Source organism: Oryctolagus cuniculus, chromosome 18 (assembly GCF_051225735.1).
Source record: "Oryctolagus cuniculus isolate XC-2025 breed Fujian yellow rabbit chromosome 18, ASM5122573v1, whole genome shotgun sequence".
NCBI classification, from domain to species: domain Eukaryota; kingdom Metazoa; phylum Chordata; class Mammalia; order Lagomorpha; family Leporidae; genus Oryctolagus; species Oryctolagus cuniculus.
This window is the reverse complement of record NC_142884.1, coordinates 13,381,510-13,391,257: the sequence shown is the minus strand read 5'-3', so window position 1 is coordinate 13,391,257 and position 9,748 is coordinate 13,381,510. Positions and strand designations below refer to the sequence as shown.

Here is a 9,748-nt window from a genome sequence, read left to right as displayed (position 1 = left end):
ACCGGCCGCAGCGGCCATTGGAGGGTGAACCAACGGCAAAGGAAGACCTTTCTCTCTGTCTCTCTCTCACTGTCCACTCTGCCTGTCCAAAAAAAAAAAAAAAAAAAAAAGTAACCACCCACAGGAAAAGCGGGTCTTTCACTGCACATCAGAGCGCTCCTAGCGGAGAGAGGCCCCGCGTGTGTGAGGAGTTGGGGGAAGCTTGTAGGCACGGGTCAAAACTTGTGGTCAAAACTTGTTCACCGTGAGAGAACTCACACAGATGAGGAACGCTTTGAGTGTGAGGGATGCAGGAAGACCTTCTTCAGCGCCTGTCAACTCACGCTGCCTCGGAGGCTTCACACTGGGGACCCAGCCGTGTTAAACACGAGAGGAGCCATACTGGCGAGAAACCCTGCGCGTGTAGAGACCGTGGCAAGGCCTTTGGTCATGGCTATCACCTCACTCAGCATCGGAAAACCCATACTGGGAAGAAACCTTACGTATGTAAAGTCTGTGGCAAGGCTCTTTGCTGGGGTTATCAACTGACTCGCCATCAGATATTGCAAACTGGGGAGAACCCCTGCGAGTGTAAGAAGTGTGGGAAGGCCTTGAGCGGTGGACCCAGCCTTGTTCAACATGAGAGAATCCACAGCGGAGGGAAACCACGAGTGCACAGACCGCGGCAAGGCCTTTCGTGGTGGCTGTCACCTCGCTCGGCATCAGAGGATTCCCGCTGGCGAGAAGCCTTCGAACGCAGGGAATGTGGGGAGGCCTTTAGGTGGGGTTCAAGCCTTGTCAAACATGAGAGAGTCCACAGAGGTGAGAAATCCCACGAATGTGAAACAGTGGGGAAATGCGTGATGGCTGTCAACTCACTGTTCCTCAGAGATTCATTTCACACTGGAGAGAAACTGTATCAATGTAAGGAACTGGGGAGGACCTGTTCTCCTGGCTCGAGCTGCGATCAGTGTGGAGAACGCTTAGCAGTAATGCACCCTGCAAATATGAAGACTGTGGGGAAGACTGTATGTGGACAGCTTCCTCAAATGAGAAGACTGATACCGTGAAACAGCGCGATTGAAGAAACGTGAAAGGACGTGTTTTTGTTTGTGGGTAACTTAATGTGAGGAGGAATCTTACTCTTGAAAAATCCCACGAATGGAAGGAGTGTGCAAAAGCCTCTCCTGCATGTGGACAGCGTGTTGTTATCATCAAATTGACATTAGAAATACTTTGACTACAAGGAATATGAAATGGCCTTTACACTCTGTGTGATCTTACTAAGCACCAATTTCTATGGATGTAAAACAGTTTAAATGAAAGAAATATGTGTAGGTCTTTTTTAAAAAAAGATTTATTTTTATTTATTTGAAAGACAGAGTTACAGAGAGAGGTATAGACAGAGCGAGAGGTCTTCCATCTGCTGGTTCACTCCCCAGATGGCTGTGACAGCCGAAGCTGCACCAATCCAAAGTCAAGAGCCAGGAGCTTCCTCCAGGTCTCCCATGTGGGTGCAGGGGCCCAAGGACTTGGGCCATCCTCTACTGCTATCCCAGGCCACAGCAGAGAGCTGGATCGAAAGAGGAGCAGCCCGTGTGGGATGCCAGCGCTTCAGGCCAGGGCATTAACCCACTGCACCACAGAGCCGGCCCCTGGCAGTCTTTATTCATGGCACAAATTCTGACTGCATCAGAGAATTTATACTTGTTAGAAACACTTTAAATGTAAGGAATGTGGCAGGACCTGAACTTAGTTCAGTCTTGCTGCACATCAGAGAATTCATACTGTCGTGAAACCTATAAATGTAAGGAATGTGAGAAGGCTCGTAGACATGTAAACATCTTCGGGTGCATCAGGGAATTAATCTGCATGAGAAACTGAATCAGAACTGTAGGGAAGCCTTTAACTGGAAGGCAGCCAAGCCATTTCCCAGAGACTGGTGTCAGTCTCTAAATTTTCAACTATGAGATATATGCAGAAAATGAGAGTAAATATTTGGGAACTTTATAGCAATTTTTTATTGCCATAACATTTTTGTCATATTTTACGAAAGTATTGATCCATGAAAGATTAGAAGTTAAAAGTCAAATGTTTGGGGCTGGCATCGTGGCTCACTAGGCTAATCCCCCACCTGCGGCACTGGCACCCCAGGTTCTAATCCCGGTTGGGGCACCGGATTCTGTCCCGGTTGCTCCTCTTCCAGTCCAGCTCTCTGCTGTGGCCCGGGAAGGCAGTGGAGGATGGCCCAAGTGCTTGGGCCCTGCACCCACATGGGAGACCAGGAGGAAGCACCTGGCTCCTGGCTTCGGATCGGTGCAGTGCGCCAGCCATAGAGGCCATTGGGGGGTGAACCAATGGAAAAGGAAGACCTTTCTCTCTCTCACTGTCTAACTCTGCCTGTCAAAATAAATAAATAAATAATTTTTAAAAAGATTTATTTATTTGAGAGGCACAGTTATGGAGGGAAAGAAAGAAAGGTCTTCCATCTGCTGGTTCACTCCCCAGATGGCCACAACTGCTGGAGGTGGGGTGGTCAGGAGCCAGGAGCTTACTCTAGGTCTCTCACGTGGGTGTAGGGGTCCAAGCACTTGGGCCATATTCTGTTTCCCCAGGCCCTGAGCAGGGAGCTGGGTCGAAAGAGGAGCAGCAGGGACAAAACCAATGGGATGCTGGCGCTGCAGGTGGGGCTTATCCTACTACAACAGAGCATTGGCCCCTTACTGAACTCCTGAAAACAACCACCATGCCATGAAAAATAAAAATGGGGCTGGCAAAGTGGCGCAGTGGGTTAAAGCCCCGGCCTGCACTGCCTGTATCCCAAATGGGTGCCAGTTCAAGATCAGGCTGCTCCACTTCCAAGCCAGCTCTCTGCTATGGTCTAGGAAAGCAATAGAAGATGGCCCAAGTCCTTGGGTCCCTGCCACCCACGTGGGAGACCCAGAAGAAGCTCCTGGCTCCTGGCTTCAGATCGGCTTGGTTCTGGCCATCGTGGTCATTTGTGGAGTGAACCAGCAGATGGAAGAACTCTCTCTGTCTCTAACTCTCTCTGTAACTGTGTTTTTCAAATAAATAAAATAAATCTTAAAAAATACCAGGAGTTTTTGAAATTTGGAGAAATTAAGAGGGAAAAGGTAAATCTTTCCATCTTTTTTACAAGAGTATACCTTTGCCAAAGCATTGTAAATCATAGACATCTCAGGAAAAATTTTTCCCTGAAACTAAAAGGTGAAGCATTTCAGTACAAAAATCAACAATATTTTGCATAAAAGAAATTCACAAATTTCATTAATTCAGTCTTGTAAGTAATTCTTGCTAAGTATTTCCATTAGCAATTTTATGAATTTAGCATTTTTAAAAATCAGAGTTCTGGAAATTCTGAGCTAGTCTATTGAACTTAAAGCTGCCAGACACCTATGTTTGGGGATATTTGTTAGAGTCTTCTCCAAGAATCTGATTGCGAATGTTTTAGGTGATGTCAGAACTGTGGATGAAAGAGGCTTAAAATAGCCGCAGTTAAAAAGATAAAACTCAGCAGTTGACAAGGAGAGCTCATTATAGTCATTGCATACTGTATTTTAGAAAGCACCTATAGGGTTTTACAAAACCTGTATCCTGGGGCTGGCGCTGTGGTGTAGCAGGTAAAGCCACTGCCTACAGAGCCGGCATCCCACATGAGCGCCAGTTTGAGTCCCAGCTGCTGCTCTTCTGATCCCGCTCTCTGCTGTGGCCTGGAAAAGCAGTAGAGGATGGCCCAAGTTCTTGGGCCCCTGCACCCGCGTGGGAGACCACAAGGAAGCTCCTGGCTCCTGGCTTTGGTTCGGCACAGCTCTAGCCATTGCAGCCAGTTGGGGAGCCAGCAGGTGGAAGACCTCTCTCTGCTTTCCTCCTCTCTCTTGTGTAATTCTGACTTTCAAGTAAAATAAATAAATATTAAAAAAAAAACATATCCCCTTTAGATCTTTGGATATGTGGCACAAGGGCAAAGATCTTTGAAAGGCCCCTAACTCTTTTTCATTAAGATGGCAGTCACAACTGATGACATCACACCAGGGCTGCCAGAGTGCTCTACATTTTACATACTGTGGAATACTTATATCCACCACACGGTTCAGCATCATTTCACAGCCTGACAGTGCTTTCCACACGAGCCGAGTAAGCCCAATTGACTTTCATCCCCACAGGATGAGGGATTCTTTGAGGATCTCCAGGGGCCCAGCTGGAAATCTCAGAAGTCAGAAGAACGTAGGATCCTGGAATCCTTGATCGTTGTGAAATAATCGTCACCCACATAATCAAGAGATATTTAACCAGCTATAAACCAGATTTAATCAAAGTGTTGAAATGGTCACCTGAATTACAAAAGCAATGAATATCTTTTAAAATATTAACTTTTTTTGAAAAAGTTATTTTTTTGAAAGGCAGAGTTACAGAGAGGCAGAGAGAGAGAGAGAGAGAGAGAGAGAGAGAGAGAGAGAGAGAGAGAGGTCTTCCATCCTCTGGTTCACTCCCCAGTTGGCCGCAACGGCCGAGGCTAGGCCAATCCAAAACCAGGACCCAGGAGCTTCCTCCAGGTCTCCCACATGGGTGCAGGGGCCCAAGGACTTGGGCCATCTTCTACTGCTAACCCAGACCACAGCAGAGAGCTGGATCAGAAGTAGAGCAGCCGGGACTTGAACCAGCGCTCACATGGGCTGCTGGCACTGCAGGCGGTGGCTCTACCTGATACGAGACAGCACCAGCTCCTGTTTTTTTTTTTTTAAGACTCAGTTGTCCCAAACATCAAAACTTAATAATGATAGAAACAAAAACAAAGCATTTCCTTAACAAAACACAATCTTTATTTTCTTGGCCAGTCATTGTATTGAAAGGTGAAGGCACTAGGAAAGAATCCGTTCATCCTGTCACTGTTTCCAGTGTCTGCTCATACCAGAGTCAGACCTGGGGAGGAAAGGAGCTGTGGGAGCTGATTATAATGTCAAGGAAGAGAATCGCCAATTCAATACAAACTGAAAAAGGAGGGGGGGTTGTAATTCAGTTGATGGTTGAAAGCATTATAGAAAATATTTCAAAATTAAAATAGAAAAACTTTCACCCTCCCCCTGTTTTTATTTTTATTTTTTTTCCTAACAGAAAATCCTGGTGCTTTAACATAGAGGATCAACTTCTAGTTTTGGGGTCATTGTTGTAGCAGGTAGGGCCACCACCTGCAGTGCCAGCACCCCATATGGGCACTGGTTCGAGTCCCGGCTGCTCTGCTTCCGATCCAGCTCTCTGCTGTGGCCTGGAAAGCAGAAGAAGATGGCCCAAGTCCTTGGGCCCCTGCACCCACCTAGCAGATCTGGAAGAAGCTCTTGGCTCCTGGCTTCGGATCAGCTCAGTTCCGGCCATTGCAGCCATTGGGGAGTGAACCAGCGGATGGAAGACCTCTGTCTGTGTCTCTCCTTCTCACTGTAACTCTACCACCTCTCAAATAAATAAATAAAATCTTTCAAAAAAGTAAAATAAGTAAATCTTTAAAGTAAAAAAGGGCCTCTCTGTTTCTGTCTCTGCATCTCTGTAACTCTGCCTTCCAAATAAATAAATACATAAATCTTCAAAAGAATCCACGCTCGTGGCAGTGTGAGGGTTCCTGATCTGTAGGTAGAGCCACAATCCGTGTCTTCAGGGTAGTGGCTCCGGAGCTATCTCCGACAGTCTCTTCCTCCTGGTGTGGCACAAGCTCATTGCAGAAATAGCACCCGCGCTGGTGGGCCCACAGCAAGGACTTTTTCTTGAATTCCTTCTTTCATATCCATTCTAGTCTCACCAGCCTTTAACTACTTTTGTAAGTCTCTATTTGTGTTAATATTCTTTACCTCCAAGAACTAGAAGGACTTCTGTTCTTTTTTTTTTTTTTTTTTTTTTGACAGGCAGAGTGGACAGTGAGAGAGAGAGACAGAGAGAAAGGTCTTCCTTTTGCCATTGGTTCACCCTCCAATGGCCGCCGTGGCCGGCGCACCATGCTGATCCGATGGCAGGAGCCAGGTACTTCTCCTGGTCTCCCATGAGGTGCAAGGCCCAAGGACTTGGGCCATCCTCCACTGCACTCCCTGGCCACAGCAGAGAGCTGGCCTGGAAGAGGGGCAACCGGGACAGAATCTGGCGCCCCAACCGGGACTAGAACCCGGTGTGCCGGCGCTGCAAGGCGGAGGATTAGCCCAGTGTGCCATGGCGCCGGCTAGGACTTCTGTTCTTTTCATTGAAATGTGCATTTCACAAAATTTCCTACCAGAAATCATTGTGTTCACCGGATAGCCAAGGATAGGAGTCTGGTATTGGAAATTAGCAGAACTGATGGGGTTGTAAGGAAGTGAGATCATGTTATAACTAGGAAATGAAATATTAATTTTCCATAGTGCAAAGTGGCATACAACTCACTAGAATGAAGTGCAGGCTCAGAGAAAGTCTTTCACGGAATGAGGGGTTCTCCACTGCGGTGTGAGGCGGGCCAGCTCTGCAGTGTCCAGCTGAGCTCCCCCCCCCCCAAAAAAAAAAAAACCCTGTCCATTTATATGAAAAAGAGTGACTTTAATAGCTGATTTGAATCGGTGGCTCTTCCATTACATTCAGTTGTAGATCCTGCCATTTCATAAGTGCAGTGCCGGGTGTCAGTGTGCGTAGGCCTTTTTTCTTGGCTTTTACTGTTTCTGCACAAACCAAAACTGATACTGCCTCTATTAGAAGGCAATATCCAAAGAGAAATAATTAACACATTTGGAGAATTAAGTCACATGGCTAACATCTCACATTAACTAGGACAAATTTTAGATGAGTCTTTTTTTTTTAAAAAATTTATTTATTTATTTGAAAGAGTTACACAGAGAGAGAAGGATAGGGAGAGAGAGAGAGAGAGGTCTTCCATCTGCAGGTTCACTCCCCAGTTGGCTGCAATGGCCGGAGCTGTGCCGATCCAAAGCCAGGAGCCAGGAGCTTCTTCTGGGTCTCCCACACGGGGCCCGAGGACTTGGGCATCTTCCACTGCTTTCCCAGGCCATAGCAGAGAGCTGGATTGGAAGTGGAGCAGCCGGTGCCCATATGGGATGCCAGCGCCGCAGGTGGCGGCTTTACCCGCTACGTCACAGTGCCAGCCCCTAGATGGGTCTGTAGACCCATATAGTCACACATTGAATGCTTTTAAATTGTTGACTGAAGACAACTGCCTGTCAGAAGACTAGTGGGATGTTCTTGCTTTCCCACTGGCCAGGTAGTTTGTGCAGATGCGAGCGTCACAGTGGATGAGCACACAGGGGCTCAGAGTTGGAAAACAGGCGGCCAGGAACGTAGTGATGTTTATCAGCTGCCGGCTGGGGCTGCCAAGGCGAGTTATGTACAGTGACAAGGAGGAGGAGAGAAGGTAGAAGGACAGAAACGAGCTCGCCAGAAGCAGCACAGCGTGTACAGCGGAGGTCTCCGGGGAGGCCCCGGGAGAGCCAGTGCGAATGTGTTGGACTTGCTGCTTGTGCTTCTGCAGGAGGACTACTATGGAGCCACTGGCCCAGGCCATGAGTCCCAAACACAGGATATCGAGAAAGGAAAAGAGAACTGCATAGAGCGACCTAACGAATGCATTAGGCCTTTCTGTAGAACACAGCCCAAAATCGTTTATTGTACCATTTGTAGTGTTCTTTGGGCTAATCACTCTCAGCGGCACAATAGTATTTACCAGGAAATGAAGAATCCAACAGACGAAACAGGGAGGTTGAACCCATTTAAGGGCCTTCAGTTTAAATTTGGTCCATCTAGAATTTCTAGGGTTGATTGTGAGAGCTTGGAAGACACTCAACAGGCAGGTGGTACAGAGTGAAACACCCCGGGCAACTCTGTGAGTATAAAAACTAAGTTTGCATTCAACATCTCCCAGGAAATACTGCAAGTCAAAGGCAGCCATTGTGTGGTGGACTCCCTTTGAGGAAAGGACCAGGAAGTCGGCTAACGTTAGATGGCTCAGAATGAAGTCTGTGGGTCTCTGGCTGTGCTTAGTGGAGAAAGCGAATATGTAAAGGTAGAGGAGGAACACATTCGCTAGGATTCCAACTCCAGTCTGCAGGAAGAAGGCCAGCCCAGCTGCCAACTCACTGGATGCCATTTCGTCACTGGTTAGGACTGTTGCTGTGGAATTGTTCCTGAGAGGAAGAGCATGGTGGGGGCAAGAGGCGTGGAGTCACCACGCAGACCCTGGGAGTGGGTGAAAGCAGGCCTGAGGCAAGCAGCCTGCAGACTCATTTATTTCAGTTGCTACAGCAGCTTATATAGCCAAGGCAGCCAATCCGGTTAAGGGGCGGTCTATGCCCTAACCAATCACACCCTATTGCCAGGCAGTCTCCAAAGCCATCCAATCACAACCTGTTGCCAGGCAGGCTCTGCTGTCATGTGGTTTCCGAAACCATCCAATCACAGCCTGTTGCCAGGCAGTTTCTGTTTCCAGCAGCCATCTTTTTAGGACTTTATTTTGCCTACAGCCAGAGAAATCTGGAGAAAAAGAAGTGTATTATTTTCCTTGGTGTGAAAAATGCAAAAGTATACAAAAATTCCATCATTTATATTTACAAAGGTACATTATGAATTTATCCTTAGTATTGTTGGATTTTCAAATCTTGAAATAACTTACAAACTGCACTGAAGAAGTAAACTAGTTGTTTTCCAGATCGTATTTACTTTGCTTGCATTTAATTTTGGACACTGTACCTGTGTGATTTATGAATGATACCTGTTTTTTTTAAGATTTATTTATTTACCCGAAAGAGTTACACAGAGAGAGGAGAGGCAGAGAGAGAGAGAGAGAGAGAGAGAGAGAGAGAGAAGAGAGAGGTTTTCTATCCACTGGTTCATTCCCCAATTGGCCGCAATGGCTGGGGCTGCGCCGACCCAAAGCCAGGAACCAGGAGCTTCTTCTGGGTCTCCCACGTGGGTGCAGGGGCCCGAGAACTTGGGCCAGAATGATACTTTGTAATGGCTGAAAGTTAACAAAATATGTGCAAGATGTTGGCATCAAAATTATAAAGCACTGCTAGGTGAATTGAGGAAGACTTTAATATATATAGAAAAATGTATCACCTTCATGGGTTGGAATACTCCTCATTAAGATACCCGTTGTTTCCAAGTTGATATGAAGAGTCAATGCAATGCCAATAAGAATTCCAGCACATATTTTGTAGATGTCGCCAAACTCATTCTAAAATCTGGATGGAAATAAAAAGATTTAGAACAGCCAAAGATAGTTTTGGACAGGCAAAAAGGCTAGAAGATTTAACTTTAATATTAATATTAATTTAACTTTAATATTTACTATAAATCTATTTCTTGGAGTGTAGTATTTGCATAAGAGAATTAAAATATATCAGCATAATAGAAAAGAGACTCCAGAAATATTTCCAAATAGATAGTTGATTGATGGCAAAGGTATCTGTGCAGATCAATTGGAAATGATTGTGTTTTTAGGGATCTTCCCAAATTGCAAATAAACATGATAAGCAAACTCAAAAGACAAAGGACAAACCACAGGAAAATATTTGCAAAAATATCACAGATAAAAGGTTAGCATCCCTAGTGTACAAAGCATTTTCTAAAAATTAAAGATCTGTGGCTGCTTAGGGCTGGTGGGGCAGCAGATGGTGACAGCTAATGGATGCAGGCTCTCTTTAAGGCTGATAAAAATGTCCTACAAGTGTAGCAATGATTGCACTAATCTATGATTATACATTTTTTAAAGATTTATTACTTTTATTTA

The 9,748-nt window shown here is 45.9% G+C and overlaps 1 protein-coding gene across 1 annotated transcript; it reads right to left on the bottom strand.

Moving 5' to 3' along the window:
* Positions 1-7,192: 7,192 nt before the first annotated feature.
* ORYCUNV1R1660 (vomeronasal 1 receptor oryCunV1R1660) lies at positions 7,193-8,107 on the bottom strand. Its single transcript, NM_001167354.1, is given in 1 exon segment — positions 7,193-8,107. A coding segment is annotated over 1 exon segment (915 nt).
* Between the last annotated feature and the right edge of the window lie 1,641 nt (positions 8,108-9,748).